This window comes from Paroedura picta, chromosome 4 (genome assembly GCF_049243985.1).
Source record: "Paroedura picta isolate Pp20150507F chromosome 4, Ppicta_v3.0, whole genome shotgun sequence".
Lineage (NCBI taxonomy): Eukaryota > Metazoa > Chordata > Lepidosauria > Squamata > Gekkonidae > Paroedura > Paroedura picta.
The window spans coordinates 35,456,639-35,475,762 of record NC_135372.1 but is presented as its reverse complement, the minus strand read 5'-3'; the positions used below and the strand labels follow the sequence as shown (position 1 = coordinate 35,475,762).

At 46.5% G+C, this 19,124-nt stretch overlaps 1 protein-coding gene across 10 annotated transcripts; it reads left to right on the top strand.

The window, feature by feature from the left end:
- Nucleotides 1-2,252: 2,252 nt before the first annotated feature.
- Nucleotides 2,253-18,703, top strand: LOC143835156 (CTD small phosphatase-like protein 2). 10 transcript variants are annotated; one of them, XM_077332356.1, is made up of 10 exons: nucleotides 2,253-2,404; nucleotides 4,083-4,202; nucleotides 6,567-6,669; nucleotides 7,924-8,020; nucleotides 8,878-8,964; nucleotides 11,477-11,539; nucleotides 13,413-13,492; nucleotides 14,876-15,002; nucleotides 17,241-17,336; nucleotides 18,420-18,703. In XM_077332356.1, the coding sequence occupies exons 2-10, from the start codon at nucleotides 4,112-4,114 to the stop codon at nucleotides 18,477-18,479; spliced, it is 804 nt and encodes a 267-aa protein (XP_077188471.1). In that variant the 5' UTR covers nucleotides 2,253-2,404; nucleotides 4,083-4,111; the 3' UTR covers nucleotides 18,480-18,703. The 10 variants fall into 10 exon arrangements, with proteins under 10 accessions (XP_077188471.1, XP_077188472.1, XP_077188470.1 ...); XM_077332357.1 differs by having other exon boundaries at nucleotides 14,873-15,002; nucleotides 17,268-17,336; XM_077332355.1 differs by having other exon boundaries at nucleotides 14,873-15,002.
- Nucleotides 18,704-19,124: the final 421 nt, after the last annotated feature.

The window sequence follows — 19,124 nt, the reverse complement described above, 5'->3', positions numbered from 1 at the left end:
GGACATCTCTTACCAGCTCCCTTTTAATTGATCTTGTTCTTCAAAGAGAGAATAAATTGCATTTTTTAAAATCTCACTGACTACTATCTGCATTCTCTACTGCATCACATGAGTTCAGGATTAGACCTCTGAGGAAGACCCTTTTGGAGGTTAAAACCTGTTAGGTCTAGCATTGTATGGTTCATATTATGTTATTTCAATGATGGGCTTGTCTATGTTTTTAACTTTTTCCCTTTATAAACTGCACAAGAAGTGTTAATATAATTGGATTGATTATATTTTGTAGACACCTAACCTTTAGGGTTGTTGGTTTTTTTGAAACACTATCCCCTTTTGTGTTTTCTTTTCCTCACGTTTTACTACCCAAAGGAGTCTCAAAGGCTTACAATCGCCTTCACTTCCTCTCCTCACAACAGACTCCCTGTGAGGTAGGTGGGGCTGAGAGAGCTCTAAGAGAACTGTGACTAGTTCAATGTCACCCAGCTGGCTGTAAGTGGAGGTAGAGTGGTTGAGCTGCTGACACTCCACAATCACTATAAGAGAGGTTCAGAGTGTGGATGATTTATTAGGGAGAAATAAGTCTGGAAATAATTCCCACTATGAGAAACAGGTTCTCTCTCTCTCTCTCTCTCTCTGAACTTGCTGCATAGGTCACAAAGAGGGGTGCTGTCTACTGACATTGTAACAATTTAACCAAAGTTCCCAAATGTGATTCCTTCTTGGATGCATTGTGCAATCCCCTTCCTCTCCCCCCCCCCACAAAAAAGAGCTACCTTTTGTTTTGCTGCAGCACCAATGTAGTTTGAATCTCTCCCTCATATTCAGCTCCCCCCTCTTTGCAGAAAACGCTAAAAAAAACGCACAATATTAACATATATATCTGCAACCTTCCCAAATCGTCTTCCTTTGCTGTTCCAGTCCCTAGAAGGCTTGTGGCTCCCTCTGCTGCCTGCTTGGGATATAACTTGCACAGTTGTATTAGGGGACATATCAAGGTCACAGGGGACAGTTCGACACCTTTTTTCAGGGCCCTCTGCTCTGCAGCCCTGAATGTGCAGGGGTTAGTTGTCAAGATTGCTCTGCTTCCTTAGCAGGAAAAGTGTCAACTGCTAAGTTCCCTCCATCTCAGGCTGCTCCGAAGTGCTCAGGTGTACTGCCAGTACAAAAGTGGGAAACTTTTTAACATCAGTATGTTTGAAATTAGCCCTTCCAAAATGGCTCAGAAAAATGTGCAAGTACTTCCTGCAAAACATTTCAGTGAACTTGAAGAAGAAGAGTTGGTTCTTATATGCTCCTTTTCTCTACCTGAAGGAGTCTCAAAGTGGCTTACAATCACCTTCCCTTTCCTCTCCCCACAACAGACACCCTGTGAGGGAGGTGAGGCTGAGAGAGCCCTGATATTCCTGCTCAGTCAGTGTCGTGGTGAGCCCAAGGTCACCCAGCTCGCTGCATATGGAGGAGCAGGGACTCAAACCCAGCTCACCAGATTAGAAGCCACCGCTATTAACCAGTACACCACGCTGGCTCCCTGCATATAGAAAACCAAGTTATCCGCTTTCTGCCTGCAGGGATTAATCCCCCCTACCACAAGGAATATTTGAACATGTGGACACCCCACTGACATTTGAAGCAGAAGGTCTTCGTAATGATTGCAGCAGTTCTGGTACATTTAGAAGTCAGTACTGCTGAATGCAGGAGCCTCTTGTGCCGCAGAGTGGTAAGGCAGCCGTCTGAAAGCTTTGCCCATAAGGCTGGGAGTTCAATCCCAGCAGCTGGCTCAAGGTTGACTCAGCCTTCCATCCTTCCGAGGTCGGTAAAATGAGTACCCAGCTTGCTGGGGGGTAAACGGTCATGACTGGGGAAGGCACTGGCAAACCACCCCGTATTGAGTCTGCCATGAAAACGCTAGAGGGCGTCACCGCAAGGGTCAGACATGACTCGGTGCTTGCACAGGGGATACCTTTACCTTTACCTTACTGCTGAACGCAGGGATGGCTTTTCAACCCTAATCTATGCTTACAAGGAAGCGAGTCCCATTTGAGAGATCAGCAGGACTTCAAACGTGCATTTGAGAACAGGAAGTGCCTGGTAATCAGGAGCCAACCTTTATCATGCTGCTGGTGAGCAGGGAGAAACAGATACTTTGTTTTTACGAAGTGGGGCCATTAAACCAACTTGCTAAGTGAGATTAGTGGGTACAGCTCTCTGGAGAAGTACAATTAACGAAAGATTCAGTCAAATGAACCTTACCTGTGGGGAGTAGATCAGCCTCAAATATCAGCAGCTGGCTGTAATTGGGCATCAACAGCTGAAAGTGATAAAGAACCCTGTGATACCTGTCCAGGTTTCTTGCGGCCTATGTTTTCTTGTCTTGGAATTCAAGCATAGGGTTGCTGGTCTCAAGGTAAGGTCCAAAGATCTCTGCCAGGATTACATCGGATCCCTAGAGCATAGGGATTAGTTCCCTGGGAGGAAATGGTTTCTCTGGAGAGTAGATTCCATGGTGTTAGCCCATTGAAGTTTCTCCCCTTCCCAAAAGCCACTGCCCTTAAATCTCCAAGAATTTCCCAAACTGGATTTAGCAATCTGCACGTTTATGAGAGCTATTTGGTATTACTTTCTGCTGGCAGGGACATTAACAGCCCCAGCTCCAGGTTGAGGACAGGAAAGCAGAGAAAGATAAATGTTTTATTTTCCTCATCCTTGCTCTACTAGAACTCTGGGCCACCCAAGAAAACCGAGGGGAAAAAGATTCCAAAAAGTAAAAGGAATTCTTTCTTTTGAATGATGCATAATTCACTTGTGGAACTCTCTGCCGCTGGAGGAAGAAGGAGAGCTGGTTCTTATATGCCGCTTTTCTCTACCCGAAGGAGGCTCAAAGCGGCTTGCCTTCCCTTTCCTCTCCCCACCACAGACCCCCTGTGAGGTGGGTGAGGCTGAGAGAGTCCTGATATCACTGCTGGGTCAGAACAGTTTTATCAGTGCCGTGGCGAGCACAAGGTCACCCAGCTGGCTGCATGTGGGGGAGAGCAGAATCAAACACGGCATGCCAGATTAGAAATTTGCACTCCTAACCACTACACTAGCGATCCCCAACCTGTGGGCTGCGGACCACATGTGGTCCTTCGACTAATTGGAGGTGGGCCCCAAAGGACGCCTTCTCCCCCCCTCCCCTGGCCCTTTACTTCATCCCCCCCAGCCCTTTACAACACACTTCATTGTTGTGGCTGTCTGTATCTTATTTTGAAGGGATGTTTAAACATTACCATAGCCATCAGAGAGCGTTAGGGCAGTGGTTGAGAGTAGAGGAGGAAACTACCCCCCCCCACTGGGCCTCAGTAAAAGGCATTGAGTGGTCCCCGGTGTTGAGTGGTCCCTGGTGATAAAAAGGTTGGGGACCACTGCACTACACCAAACTGGGTGTGGTGATGGCCACTAACATAAAGGGCTTTCAGAGAGGATTAGGCAGATCCCTGGAGGGGAAAGCCCTTGTCCTTTACTGATGGCAGTGGTGACTAAATGGAACCTCTGACTAACAGGCGCTGGGGGGAGAACAAGGGGTTGATTTCCTGGGCTATCTCACTTTTACTATCCAGAATCAGTCCAGTCAAACTTTCTGTGTATGCTTTGGAGAATGTGCAAAAGGTAGGTTTGGCAACTTTCACAGCCTTGCTTTATCAAGCGGGCAACTCTCCAAACTGCAAAGCATTATACTTGTTTGTTTATTTATATGCCACCACTCATGGCAATTGCTGTCCTGTGGCGGTTTACAATATAAAAGCCATAAAAATCACAATAAAACCCCATAACCCCCCATAACAATTACTAAACAATAACCAGAACAATAAATAGCAGCATAAACTACAAAAAAGAATCTCTCTGTCCCAGCTCTACTATTCTAGCCTGGGGATCTAGGCATAACCTAGATAATATAAGCTTCTGACAGCCATCCCTATGATGCTTTAATGACAGCAAGAAGATGGGTCCTTTCCCCAAGGAAGCATGAAATTAACAGAGCTGGCCAGATTCTTTGTAAGGACCCTTCCTCAAGGTGTCCCCTAACTCTCTCTCACCCTCCCCAGCGGGCGGTTTGCTGAAATTGCCTTTCGCAATGAACTTCCAGGGATCTCACAAGGCGTCATCTTCCGCCGAGGAGGTCTGCTTGCCAATTACCAGCTACTTTTCCTTCTCTGGATCGGAAAGTAAGTCCTGAAAATTATAGAGTTTGGTGACGGAGAGCACAACTTGGAGGCCTTGATCTTACTAGGCTGGCATCTCCTGTGCCAGGTGCTTGATCGGCTGACCTATGTAATAAGGAACGTAGAGGCAGAATCCAGACAGAAAAGATTAGCACCAGTGCAAAGATCTCAGAGAAAGACCTTTTTGCTGGAGTTGCTGCAACGCTGGTATAAGAGCCAGTGCTGGAACAAGAGCCAACTTGGTGTACTAGTTAAGAGTGGCAGTTTCTAATCTGGGGAGCCAATTTTCCTCCACATATTGATGGCTGGTCACAGTCTTGTTAAAACTGTTCTCACAGAGCAGTCCAGAGCTCTCACAGTCTCACCTACCTCACAGGGTTGTGGGGAGAGGAAGGGAAGGTGATTGTAAGCTGCTTGGAAACTCCTTCAGGTAGTGAAGAATCTATATATAAAAGAATCAGAAGAATGACAGCAGAGATCAGTTAGCTAGATAGTTAAATCTCTCTCTGTACAGAGTTGTTTCCCTTCTTAAATAAAACTGTTTTATTCTTTAAGCAGCCTGGTGCTTTGCACTCTCTACATAGTCAGTCTGCCAATAGCTACTTATCTCTACTGCACACACTGTCTGCAATATCCATTCCCAATCAGCAGCTTTACTCTGGAGTCTCTTCCTCTTGTATTAGGGGCAGATGACTGTTGAGAAAAAGGAGACATTTTTTTAGATCCTCAATGTGAGGGTTGGATAAATCTAGCCAAATTCCAAAAGTGTGATGTGGGCACAGAAGAGCGGCAACCCACTACCTCAAGGTCTGTTTTGGGGAAAAGAATAATAAGGATGAATACACCATAAATGGCAGCTGAACTTGGATGAAGGGCAGGGTAAAAAAATGAATGGATAAGAATCTGAAAATAAGGATGCAGAAAATAGAAAGTTGACACACTGCAGAAAATATGATCCCTTCCTAAAAAAAAAAAAGACAGCTAAAACAGGACACAACTTATGAGGATTTAGAGTATCTTTTCATTTGGATTTAGAATATCCTTTTAAAATAAGAAAACAACAGTTCTGTGGGAGAGCTGATGCAACCAGACAAATCCCTGTCTATTCTTAGCCTGTTATGGCCATTTAAGTCCCGATATCTGTGGATATAAAACTACAGAAAGACCAGAGTCAGAGAGGTTAGAAGTGGGAATGTTACAGAGGAGACGGTCTGCAATAAATTATAGCTCTTTTTAAAAGAGCAAACACGTCCACAAAACTACAAGTCGCCTTGCCAGGCGTATAAACAAGAGATTGTCCGAGGAGCCAAAACAGGGGACTTTCCGACAGTGGGAGTCTTTGAGCACCCACAGACTTTGTGCATGAACAAGAATGCAGGTTATGATGGAGCCGCTTAGTGCTTGAGTAGAACAGAGTATGTGGGGGAAGTAGTGAGAAGGGAGGGAGATCCTGGATATGATCCTCTGCAGGATCTGGTTTGAGATGCAAATGCTCGCAGGCTGCTTGGGATCCAGTGACCGAACTGCTTCCTGATCCAATGTGAGTGGAGAGTAGCTCCTGAAAATGCAATAAATTTCAGATACGGCGGTGGTAGAGAATTTCTAAAAAAGGTAGAGTCAAGGCTAGGGTGGCCAATTCCTGAAGATTTTGGGGGAGGAACTGAAGGAGGGTGGGGTTTGGGGGAAAGATTGCAATGGAGTATAACGCCGCAGAATCCACCCTCCAAAGCAGCCGTTTTCTCCAGGAGAACTGATCTCTGTTGCTCGAAGATCAATTGCAATAGCAGAAGATCTCCAAAGCCCACCTAGAGATTGGGAAAGTCCTGGAGATTTGGGATTGGGGAGAGGCTTCAGCCAGGTATAATGCTACAGAGCAGGGGGGGCCAAACTGTAGATCTCCATATGTCCATGGACCAATATTCCCATGAGCCCCTGCCAGCATGTGGACATATGGAGAGCCTTAAGTTTGGCCACCCCTGCTATAGAGTAAGGGTTGCGAACCTCCAGGTGGTGGCTGGAAATCTTGCAATTGATCCGTTCACCTGGAGAAAATGGCAGCTTTGGAAGGTGAACTCTGTGGCATTATACCCTATTGAAGACCCCCTCCTCCCCAAACCCTGCCCTCCTGAGACTCAGTCCTCCAAATTTCCAGGTGTTTCCTAACCTGGACTGGTCTACTCTACAAAGAAGCCACCCTCCAAAGCAGCCAGGGGGAAAGACCTGTTGCCTGGCAGGCGGTTGTAATTCTGCAAGATTTCCAGATTTGACCTGGAGGTGGCAACCCAAACTGCAATGCTGCTCCGGCACTGTTGCCACATCGCCGAATGCATGGGGGCCTGCTCTGAATGCAAAATGTGCTTCCTGCAGACACAGAAACGCTCCAGTTGCCCAAAGGGAAGCTGAGGAGTGAATCTCCAAATCTGAGAGCAGGTCAGCTAGACATGACTGCCAAAGTCGATGCTATGGATGTGTGAGTATGCCGTGGGGCCACTGACCTCTCCCGTGTTTTCAGCTCTGGAGAAATCAAACAGGGCACAGAAAGCGGTCTCTGGAACTAAGCCAACTCTGGAAGGGTACCAGGTCTTTTATGCACCGGAGTTTTCCTTTGCTTTTACCATGCTTTCCTGTCGGGTATATTTTTATTTTCTGCATGATAACTCACTTTCACTTCGCAAGTGGCCCAGGTTTCGGTTTCCTTCTACATGGCTCATTTCCTTCCACCTTCAAGGCTCAGTTTGTTTTCCAGTTTTGTAAAGTTCCTATTGTCCCAATTTTGGGAAATCCACAAGCAGAACGACCCATCGGACTTTCTCCCCCCCTTTCCCCCCTGTCCCTGGAAGGCTGCACCTCCTCCACCAACACTGTGCCACACTGTTGATTGATCAGTTTCAGGAAGGGGGTGCCTTTTGAAATTGTAAGGAGAGATTCTTAAAGTTGCTCATATTTTTAAAATGACTGTATAATGTTTTCCAAAGCAAAAAAAAAAAAAAAGTAAACTGAATTGGCCTGGGGAACAATTAACACCCCACATATAGGTTTGCACCCATAACGTTCTGATCTTAAGACTAACATCTTACAAACTGAGCCTAGGGCCCATTCCGCACACATTGGATAATGCACTTCAGAAGTAGATTATCCTGTTCTGCACTGGAAAATCCAGCTGCAAAAGCACACTGAAAATGCATTATCCAATGTGAATGGAATGGGCCTAGGTTAAACTCAAGGGCAGATAAATAGCATATAAAGGTTAGAATTGTTCCCTTAATTTTAAAAAAGTGATACTGAGTGATTAGAGGGGAAGGGCAGATGGCGGCCCATGGAAGTGCTTCTCAACACACACACACACACACACAAACACACACACCACTGTGTGATGTACAAGTTAAGAGGAAGAAGAGGAGAGGGTGTGGCTGGAGGGGTCGACATGAAAGGCTTGTTTGTAGTTCTGACACCAACGTTGAACCCTGGCTGGAGACCACCAAGGAAATTTAGGATCGTGACATGGAGGCAGGCAATGGAAACCCACCACTGCTAGTCTCTCATCTTCAAAACCCTACATGGTTGTCATAAAAAAGCTGTGATTTGACAGCACTTGACAGTTGTGCCAACAAGGAATGCTCAGAAGAGCACAAGAAGACTGGGGTGGGGGGAGCAGGATCCAAGCCAAGAATATACTAGACTTATAAAGGAAGAATTCTGCAATTCCATCTCCTTCCCCACTTAGATTCCCCCACCCAGAAACCACCCAGAAATGCCAGAGGAATAAGAAAATCCCCATGAAGACTCGCCGAACCCCAAAGAATATCCTGGTCTTGGAACTGGTAAGATTTTGGGGGATAACCTTGTACGCAGCCGAGAGGCACAGCCTTCAAATGTCTGGTTTCCCAGGGATGGGCCGTGGCATTCCCCTTTCTGGGCCCCATCAATTTCTGGGCCCTCTCTCCTGTCTGTCCACCCCACTTCCGCCAAACCGCAATACAGGGCTCAAGAAATGGGCTCTGAACACATTGTATGTCAAGGCTTTCATTCATGTTGCGCAGAGTCCCTGTTTGTGGAGCTGCAGGGATGCTCTTTGCAACCTTCTAGCTGTCCCAAGAGAAATGGTCAAGAAGAGGAAGGTTGGCAAACAGTGCAGGAACGCTGAGGGAAGTTGATGAGCCAGTTCTGCTTATGGGGAGGGGAAAGAATCATTTGCTCAGGGATGGGCAGAGAGATGTGCTGAAGACAGCAAGGAGTGGGGGCAGGGGAGTGTCTGAGAAAGGAGTTCAGAGGGCCAAAAAGGAACTAAGGAGAAGGAAACTGGAATAAGCAGGGAGCTGCAAGAAGGGGCCAAGGCTGTGTATTGTAGATTGGACCAAAAGACTGAGGTGCATAGCTATTGTGGAGCACAAAGAGGACTGGCCTGATTGCAGTTTTGAAAATGGAATAAAGAGGGGTGACCAACCTGTGGCTCTCCCTTCTAGGGGCTCATGGGAATTGTAGTCATGGACATCTGGAGAGCCACAGGTTAGTCACCAGTAGAATAAGGTAATGTTCTTCATATCTCCTTCCAAGTTTCAATGTGCTTGGGTGCCACCTGGTGGAGGCAGCACATCCCTTTGTGCCTAGTAAAGCATGAGAACCATGTACAGGCAGATTGCCAATTCTTTCCAGCATTGTTTCCTCTGGACCCCTGCAGGAGGGAACTTTAGCAGTGTCTTCTTTGACGGCTCACTGGGACGATGGCTCCACGTTCACCATGCCTTTCCAGGGCCAACCCTATAAGGTCAGTCAGCTTGCCTTGGGTTGAGACCCCAAAGTGGGAATCTTCTTGGAATTCTATCCCTCTGTCTGTATTTAGAGGCTAGGAATGCCAGTTTCCTAGTGGGACCTGGGAATCCAGCCATTTTGCAGGTCATCCAGGTGGCAGAGATCAGTCCCCCTGGAGAAAAGGGCTGCTTTGGAGGGGGGACTCCATAGCATTATCCTCCACTGACGCCTTTCCCTGCCCCCCCCCAAATCCCACCCACTCCTGGCTCCACCCCCAAAGTCTCCAGGTATTTCCCAACCCAAAGCTGGCAACCCTAATTCAGGCTAGGTGATGCTCGTCATCAAAATGAGCACATGTGGCCCTTATGGGAAGCCTTTATAAAGTATTTCCCATTGGCTCTCCTAGGCATGAACAAATGCAAAATGCTACAGTGACAGCTTATTGATTCAAAGAAGTAAAGTTTTCCTTCTCTGTTCAGCACTGTATTGTTCCTGCAATCCAGCAGTGACTTGTCTAGGGATCTAGATACATTCATGATATTTTATTTTACTTTATTTGTGCCCTGCCTTTCACCCCAACGGGGGGACCCAAAGCGGTTTACATTGTTCTCCTCACCTCTGTTTTATTCTCACAATAGCCCTGCAAGGTAGGTTATGCTGAGAGGGCATGACTGTCCTGAGCTCACCCAGCAAACTTCCATGTCATGAGTGGGGAATCAAACCTGGATTTCTCAGATCCAATTGCATCATTTTAGCCGCTATACTCTCCCTTTATGGCTACATTTGTTTTATTTATGTTATGAGTCGTCTGCCTTTCTCACTTGGACTCAAGGTGGATTTCACAGTGTTGGTCCATTCATTTGGTGGATGGGACATTCACCCACCTACAGATAAGGCCAGAATGACATCGGGAAGTGCTAGCCTTCCTTCTGGAAATCCACCAAATTTACTCCAGCTAAAGCGTCTTATGACCCACCCCCTGCCCCTTCTGATAGTGAAAAACAGGCAAAATTCTGAAATAGTTTTAATGTTTTTAAGCAATCAGTTTAATTAAGTCTCCAGTTGATTTTATTCTATTTATGTAATTTTGATTGTTGTATCCTGCCCTGAGTTGCCAGAGAGAGGGTGGCTAATAAATACACTATTACTATTACTATTACTATTACTATTACTATTACTATTACTATTTCCTCGTGGCTTCCCTGCTTCTGTTGCTGGGGGCGTGGAAAGGAAGAAGTGGGGGCAGGCTTTAAGAAGTGGGGGGAGGATTAATTGCATCCACATGACAATGGTTTTCTGTCTCCCTGCCACGATCACTGTCGTCCACAGGCTAAGTTTCCCCACACTTTCTAAGCCCCCCCCCCCATGGCTGCCATTCCTATTGACACAGAATACGCAGGCTGTTTCACTGCAGGCTTCTTGAAACAATTGCACCAAACCGGGTTTGGGAAAGACCACAGAGAAAAAAAGCGACGAAGATGATCTGGGGCCAAGGGACCAAGCCCTATGAAGATAGGTTGAGGGACTTGGGAATGTTCAGCCTGGAGAAAAGGAGGTTGAGAGGGGACATGATAGCCCTCTTTAAGTATTTGAAAGGTTGTCACATGGAGGAGGGCAGGATGCTGTTTCCGTTGGCTGCAAAGGAGAGGACACGCAGTAATGGGTTTAAACTTCAAGTACAACGATATAGGCTAGATATCAGGAAAAAAAATTTCACAGTCAGAGTAGTTCAGCAGTGGAATAGGCTGCCTAAGGAGGTGGTGGGCTCCCCCTCACTGGCAGTCTTCAAGCAAAGGCTGGGTACACACTTCTCTTGGATGCTTTAGGATGCTTAGGGCTGATCCTGCGTTGAGCAGGGGGTTGGACTAGATGGCCTGTATGGCCCCTTCCAACTCTTTGATTCTATGATTCTATGATTCTATACTATCACTATCACTATCACTATTAGATGGATAGACCACCCCTCTCTACAAGCAGGCTTAGGACAATTTACAAAATAATTTAAAAATTCATAACCAAAAATTAAAACATCCTACAATTAAAACTCCCAACCCAATTCCCCTACCACCTCTCACCACCCTACCCCACCCATCTTCCATCTGACCTACAGGTTGGCAACTGGCCTGGGAGTTCAGACCCTATTCTCCTAGGTCCTAATCCAATGCATGCCAGCTCTCCACATAGGGTGCTAATTGCCCCAACGGGGTGCCCATGGGCCCCTTTTCTGGTGCCCATCAAGTCACTTGATTCAAGTGTTTTTAAAAAGTGGGCCAGATAGGGGGTGGGATTGGCCACTGGAGATATGACTGGGTGCGTAGAATTGTAAAGCTTGCTTTGGCGGCGGTAGGGATCACAGCACAAGGATCTTCACTGTGTGACTGCAGGTAAACTGTGGCAGGCTCCACCTTCTGCAGCGGCCATTTTGTGGCTGCGCCCACCCTGCTGACTCAGACTTCCTGGCTGAAAAAGGCTGGGGAACCCCGGATTATCCCATTCATCCATTGTCTTGCCGTTTGTGTTTCTGTGAGGTTTCCCTTAAGCTGAGGCCCCATCTTGAAGAGTTCCTGTCAGAACTTGCCCAAATCTATGAGGTATGTTAATGTTACCTTGCGGCCTAAATGGTGCCAGGGCCTGTTGAGGGGAGAGAGACTAACCCTGTGTTCCCATTTTGCAAATAATTCCTTCTTGCAAATTATGAGAGCATAGAGATGGCCCAGCATCCTGCTGACACAAAGGGCCTCCCCCGCAGCCCCATTTCTTCACAAGCAAAAAGCTCCCTGTGCTGGATCCTTGATGGGCTGGAGATGGAGGAGTTTGGGAAGGGACAATGCCATGAAGGGTATGATGCCATGAAGAATAGGAGGTTGGTTACTTATTTGGTATTCATTCTTAAGTCACCAACTTCAGCCTCCTTTAGAGAAGCACCCTCCAAAGTAGCTATTCCCTCAAAGACCCTCACCCACTATTTGCATGCTGGGGAGGGAGGGGGGCAGCCCAAATACTGGTTTTGTTGCAAGCCTTTATTAATAAATGGAATGCAAAATATTGCATCTTAACTCCTGTCATCTGGCTCCTTCTAAGAAGAGGAGTTGTTTTTCATACCCGGTTTTTCACTACCCGGAGGAGTCTCAAAGCAGTTTATAATTGCCTACTTCCTTTATGACTAATTAGAAACTCCTTATTGACTTCTTGCAGGAAAGAGAAAAAAAGAATGGGAGGATTTGCTGCCTTAGAGCTTAAAGAAAATAAATGTGGAAATAATTTTAATTTTAATTAAAAGAAGTAATGTTGAAATAAATCAGTAATTTTGAATCCTAGATTATAGTTTATGGTCTGGTTACTCGAAACGTAAACGTTCATTGTCATTTATTTGTTTTATTTATTTCTTATCTTTCTGTACCACTCTCCCATGAGGCTCAGGGCGGTTTACACAAAACATAGGGATAACACAGCACAGTTCATAACGTCAACCACAATAATAGTGGGTTCCATCACTGAAGGTAACAAGCATTGTAACATTCCTCATAACAGCAATAACTTTCTAACTATGATCCCGTAGGTTTTTCGGTTTGGGTTCAGATCGTGAGGGGGGTGTCCGAGGGGGGGGGGGAATCCATGGATGTTGTTGAATCGGTTGGCCTCAACTGAATGCCTGGCGGAGGAGCTCCCATTTGCAAGCCCTGTGGAATTCTGGGAGTTCAGGCAGGGCCCTGATCTCTTCAGGGAGCTCATTCCACCAGGTGGGGGCCAGGACAGGCCTGAAGCTGCTTTTCCTTTTTTTCCCTTTATTGTCTTTTTTGTGTCTTTTTTATTATCTGAGTTAAAATCTTTAATCTTGTTTTAAAAAGAGAAAATAGATGCTTTGGAAGGTGGACTCTATGGCATTGCATCCCACTGAGGATCCTGTCACCCTGAAGTTCTATTCCCAAACTCCACAAGTTTCCCAACCTGCATCTGGCAACCTTGCCCCCCATGCCTTGCCCGTGGCTGGCAGGACCTGGTAACCCTAGTTACTCCCATGTGCTCCCAGAGCTGAGTTTGGATGCAATCTGAGCTGCATTTGTCTCCCAAGCTGCATTTGTCTCTCAAGCTTGTATTCTAAACAAGAAAGCCTTCATCAATATTTCTTAGCGGGATTTGTTTTTAATCTTAAAATATAGATCTATTAAAGATGTACTCTTACTGGGGTTTTTTAAGACAAAAAATTAAAGGAGGCTGGGGGTGGGATGTTTCTTGGCTCTAAGGATGTTACAATTGCTAGCCAATAGTCCCTCCTCTAATGCTTGAAGTACACTGAAAGCAGAACTCCCAGCAACAGAGAAGAAACAAATATTATGTACTAGGTTCCACCAATGGGAAAATGTTCCATGTGATTTCAGCCTTGAATAAGGGGGTGGGGGGTTGTTAGGAATTATCCCACAATGGGCTGGAAATATTCAGACTTTTTTCTTGTCCTACCTTTAGGTCTTCATTTTCACAACTGCCAAACAGGACTATGCTGATAAAATTCTGGAGGCCTTTGGAGCACAGAGAAAACTGATCAGGTTATAATGTTCTTGCCAGACTCTGAGCCAATGGACATACATGCCAACTCCAGCTTTTGAAGTTCCTGGATATTTGGGTTGCAGGGCCTTGGGAGTGAAGACGCTCAGCAGGGATTTGATGCCATGCAATCCACCCTCCAGAGCAGCCCTTTCAGTCAGAGGAACTAATCTTCATGATCTGGAGATCAGTTATAACTCCGAGAGCTTCTGGAGGTTGATAGCCCTAGGACAGACGTTCTCAGCCAGGGTTTTGTGAAACCCTGGGGTTTCTTGATGGTCCTGGAAGGGTTTCCTGAATGGGTGGGAGTTAATAAAAATTGTGATTTATTTTTTTAATTTGTTAAACATTTATCAGGTGAAATGAGCATATATGGTTATGTCATCCTTCCCCCTCCTCCCATAATGGCCAATGATGGGCTTGGAGGGGATGGAAAGGGGAGGAGCCCTGGGTAGGCGTGTCCACAGCTATGTTTACCAACCATATTCTGTACGATCACACAACTTCTGGGGTTTCTCAGAGCTTAAAGAATGTTTCGGGTTTCTCAATGGTAGAAAGGTTGACAAAGGCTGCCCTAGGCCAAGGGTGGGTGGGTTGGGTAGAAGAGGGAGGGACAGTCCTTGTATTTAGTTCAACATCACTAGGGTAGGATAATACCTGGTGGTTTTGGGGGAGGAGCCTGAGGAGAGTGGTGTTGGGAGAGGAGAAGGACTTTAGTGGGGTTCATTGCTATGAAGTCCACCTTCCAAAACAGCCATTTTCTCCAGGTGAGCAGATCACGGTTGCCTGGAGATTAGTGGTAATATAGTGGGAGGTCTCCAGCCACAGTCTGGAGGTTGGCAACTCTAACATCGCATCTCATATTTCTGAGACTTTTGTTTGAGTCATCTCTATTGGCATCACAAGGCAGCCAAGTACACAGATGCTTTCCTGAAGAGAGGCATGCCTTCACGTGTGAGAGGGGGAATGGCTCTCCTGATTTTTATTCTGAGCCACCTGCAGCTTTGTGGTGGTTAAGAGCAGGGGCCTCTAATCTGGCGAGCCAGGTTTGATTCCCCACTCCTCCTCCACGTGCAGCCAGCTGGGTGACCTTGGGCTTGTCACAGTCCTGATAGTCCTGTTCTCACCAAGCAGTCCTGTCAGAGCTCTCTTAGCCTCACAGGGTGTCCATTGTGGGGAGAGGAAGGGAAGGTGATTGTAAGCTGCTTTGAGTAGGGAAAAGTGAGTTATAAAAGCCAATTCTTTTTCTTATATTGTCTTATCATTTTTACTTTAAAAAAAAAAACCCGTTCCTGATTAATCTTTTGCATTACATCTAAAGATTTCCAACTGATGGATAAATTAATGAGCGTAATTGTTGCTTCCTCCTCTTTCACCCTTAGCAGACATCGGCTGTATCAAGAAGACTGCCTATGTAGCCAGGGCTACTACATAAGGGATCTTTCTGTACTGGAGAGAGACCTGGCCAGGATCGTGGCCGTAGCAAATTGCTTGGAAGCATTTCCTTACCAGGTGAGTGTCTAGCTCAGTTGTCAACTCCTTCTCTCCCCTCTTCCCCATTGCTCTGAAGCAGGGGTAGTCAACCTGTGGCCCTCCAGATGTTCATGGACTACAATTCCCATGAGCCCCTGCCCGCGAACGCGGGCAGGGGCTCATGGGAATTGTAGTCCATGAACATCTGGAGGGCCACAGGTTGACTACCCCTGCTCTGAAGCATAAAGAAGGGGAACTGCCCGACTGAACCACATTGTATACAGTGGGAACGATCACAGACAGTGACGTTCCAAGCAGATGCTTAAGGGAATCAGAACAGAATTGTTTTTTGGGGAGAAAATCCTCTTAAGCAGATTAATACAGAAGCCAACCCGCTTCTCACATCAATCCACACATTGTCTTGTACAAAAGGATACTCATGGGGGCTAATTGGATTTCAAGGGGAGGGATGTGGGGCTACGGCTGAAGCATCTTCTTTTGATGCAGGAGGCATCTCTTGGGAAGAGGCATTCCTTGCTATACATGCCATTTTCTGTAAATTAAAAGGTGAAGGTATCCCTTGTGCAAGCACCGGGTCATGTCTCACCCTGGGGGTGATGCCCTGCAGCGTTTTCATGGCAGACTCAATACAGGGCGGCCTTGCAGTGCCTTCCCCAGTCATTACCATTTACCCCCCCCCCAGCAAGTTGGGTACTCATTTTACCAACCTTGGAAGGCTCAGTCAACCTTGAGCCGGTTGCTGGGATCGAACTCCCAACCTCATGGACAGACAGCTTCAAGACAGCATTTCTGCTGCTTACCGCTCTGCACCAGAGGCTCTTTTCTGTAAATAGATATATTCAAATCCCTGGAATTTGTGTGTGTGCAAATGTGTTAATTGTAGGGCACTTTTTAAGTTGATCACCCATTTTAATGCATCTAGTCTCTAAAATGTAGCAGCCTTCCTTCTGATGAGCTGACAGCTTACAAGGAGAACCAGGGTCTTAAGTGTGTCTTTCTCGGGTGGGGAAGACAAATTCCTTCTGGGCGGGAGCTGTCCTTAGTGGAGAAAGGAGGTATGCCAGGACACCTGAGGGGCAGGGTGCTCAGCAATAAGAAGAAAGCAAACTAGTTGCCTTTCTTTTTCCGAATCCATGCAATCAGCTCTCACAAAAGTGACAATTAAGCCTCCTCAGGGGAGAAGCTGTCACACTTTGTGTAGGAGCCACTTGGCCCTTTAACTGGAGTCCTGTGTGCAGTCCTAGAAACCTCACTTCACAAAGGACATGGACAAAATTGAGAGGGTGCAGAGGAGAGTGACGAGGATGATCCCAGGTGCTGGGGACCAAGCCCTGTGAGGGAAGGCTGAGGGGAACATTCAGCCTGGAGAAGAGGAGGTTGAAAGATGAGAGGATTGCTCTCTTCAAGTATCTGAAAGGTTGTCACTTGGAGGATGGCAGGGAGCAGTTCCTGTTGGCAGCAGAGGTTAGGACCCGCAGTAATGGGTTTAAACTACATGTAGAACAATACCGGCTAGATATCAGGGAAATTTTTTTCATAGAGTAGTTCAGTGGTGGAATCGGCTGCATAAGGAGGTGATGAACTCTCTCTCTCTGGTGGCATTCAAGCAGCAGCTGGACAGATACTTATCCTGAATGCTTTAGGCCAGGGGAGGCCAAACATTGGCTACAATTCCCATGAGCCTGGTACAGGTAGGGACTCAGGGCAATTGGCCTGGATGGCCTGTATGGCTCTTTCCAGCTCTATGATTCTATAAATTGGGGAAGTTCCCAGCTTTAGAAGGCTCCTGGCCACAAAAAGCAAGCTAAGCCAAGAGGTTCCTGTGGGGCTGGCTCAAACTCTGGCCTTATACTGGCGGCATTGTTTCTGTGGGCCACATGTCAGCTGAGTAGACCTTAGAGCAGTGCTCTAAGGCAGGGGTAGTCAAACTGCAGGCCTCCAGATGTCCATGGACTACAATTCCCAGGAGCCACCTGCCAGCGTTCGCAGGCAGGGGGATCCTGGAAATTGTAGTCCATGGACATCTGGAGGGCCGCAGTTTGACTACCCCTGCCTTAGAGCACTGCTCAGCTTGTTTGGGGGGGGGGGGAGTTTCAGCCTCACAATCCAGTCTTATATTTTAAGCTCCAAACTTGCAGGATCAGAGCCTGCCAAAATCATCAAGTGGATTCTGCTCTTTAGTGTGGACAAATATAGGGAAACACCCCCCCCCCTAAAAAAAAAAGTGTTTCTCTATTTCTCTTCCACTCCTCTAAGACTTCCAATGTGATATTGATCTCAAAGTGGCTGGGAAATCCGAGGGATGAAGAATTGCTGCGCCTGATCCCAGTGCTGAAATGTCTTGGCCAGGTGGTGAGTGTCCGGATTGGTTAAACCTCATTTGGAGTATCGTGTCCAGTTCGGAGCACAGGAGTTCATGAAGGATATCGACAAGTTGAAGCGTGTTCAGAGAAGGGCAAGGGGTTGGAATCCATGCCTTATGAGGAGAGGTTGAGAGAGTTGGGTATGTGCCGCTTGGAGAAGGAGGGCAAGAGGTGATAGCATGGCTGTGTTTAACTGTGTAAAAGGTAGACATGTTGCAGAAGGGGCAAACTTGTTTACTGCAACTTTAGAGACAGGCAAGGACTAGGAGAACTGGATTACAGGACAGGAGATTCCTCCTAAAGATTAGGAAGCATGTTCTGAATTCAAGGGCTGTTCATAGATGGATTCTGTAGTGGAGTCTCCAACATTGGAAGTTTTTAGGAGACTGGATGAGCCCCTGCTAGCGAAGGAAGTTTCTAGGAGGAGATTAGATGAGCACCTTTCAGGAGTGTGTGCATTTTAAATCCCTGAGAAGATGGGGGGCTGGACTGGATGGCCCTTTGTGGTCTCTTCCACTTCTGTGTAATTCTGACGTCTTGTAGGAATATGGATTCTAAATAACGAAATAATCCAGCTGCTTAGGTAATCGCATGAAAATGGCGAGAAACTCTACGTCTCTCCTCTCTTATTAAATCAAGTTTCTAGTCTCCATGTTCATAGCAGGGGGGGGGTATTCTTTTTAAGTCAAGTTTCTAGTCCTTGGAGCCAGAGCAGGAAAATGTACAACTCTTTCTGGAATACAGCTTGGATCACCCCCATTGATCTCTTCCCTCCTCCCTTCAGATCATTAGATCCTCCCCCACTCCTGGATACCATCCTAGTTAAGAGTAGGGGTTGCCCGCTCCTGATTGGAAAATATCTGGCTATTTTGTGGGTGGAGCCTGAGGAGAGGCTTCAGTGATCTATAAATGTCCGGGAGTCTTATCTTCAGGTGAATTGATCCCTGTGGCCTGGAGATCATTTATAATTCTGGGAGCTCTCCAGCCACCACCTGAAGGTTGGCAACCCTAGGTAAGAGGGGCCCTCCCATATCCACTTCCCACTATCAAAGTAGTGGTTCTTCTTCCACAGGATGACATCCGGGCTGCAATAGAGGGGAACCGTCATGGAGAGCCAATAGAGGAAGCTTGAAATCTTCTGTGGGCACGACTGCCCTCCATTCGCATACCAAGTTTCTGCCCTTGTCTTGTCCAAAGGCAATTCTTTGTCTTGTCCAAAGGATACCTTAATATGAATTTCTTGTGTAAAAGGCTTCAAAGGGTTTCCTGACCTGTACCATGTTATTTTGTAATTGCAAAAATGATTTGGTAAAGGGGAAAAAAAATAAAACTTGATTTTTCTACTTGCTTTCCAAATGCCCAGTGTGTGTTTTCCTCTCTTAGGTCCTTTTGCCTGCACAGCTTAATTTCAGTTATTGCTGAACTGAAGCCAGTATCCTTTTAATTCGCATACTGCACATTTCTTCTTTCTCCAATTTTTTGCTTTCAAATCAGAGTATTGCTCTGCATACCAATAAGTAAAATTTGATTGACAACGTGTTTTGTGTGTGTGTTGCTGGCTGGTCTCTGTTCATTGGTTAGTTTCAGGCAGGGGGTGATTTTTGAAATTGTAAGCAAATATTCTTTTGTAAAAAATGAATATGAATGTACCGAGACAGCAATACCTAGCTAGAATCATTCCCCTGACAAGATGGGAGGGGAACAGGCAGACGGCAGCCCTTGGGAATGTTTCTTAACCCTCCCCCCTGCTGTGTGATGCACATATCAGGAGGGAGCA

Bases quoted from the DNA above. Each gene is read 5' to 3' on its own strand.
- LOC143835156 (XM_077332355.1), top strand. From the start codon at position 4,112: ATGAACTTCCAGGGATCTCACAAGGCGTCATCTTCCGCCGAGGAGGTC. The intron at 4,203-6,566 runs GTAAGTCCTGAA...TGCTTCCTGCAG, and splicing joins TTCCTTCTCTGGATCGGAAA to ACACAGAAACGCTCCAGTTG. The intron at 15,003-17,240 runs GTGAGTGTCTAG...CACTCCTCTAAG, and splicing joins TGGAAGCATTTCCTTACCAG to ACTTCCAATGTGATATTGAT.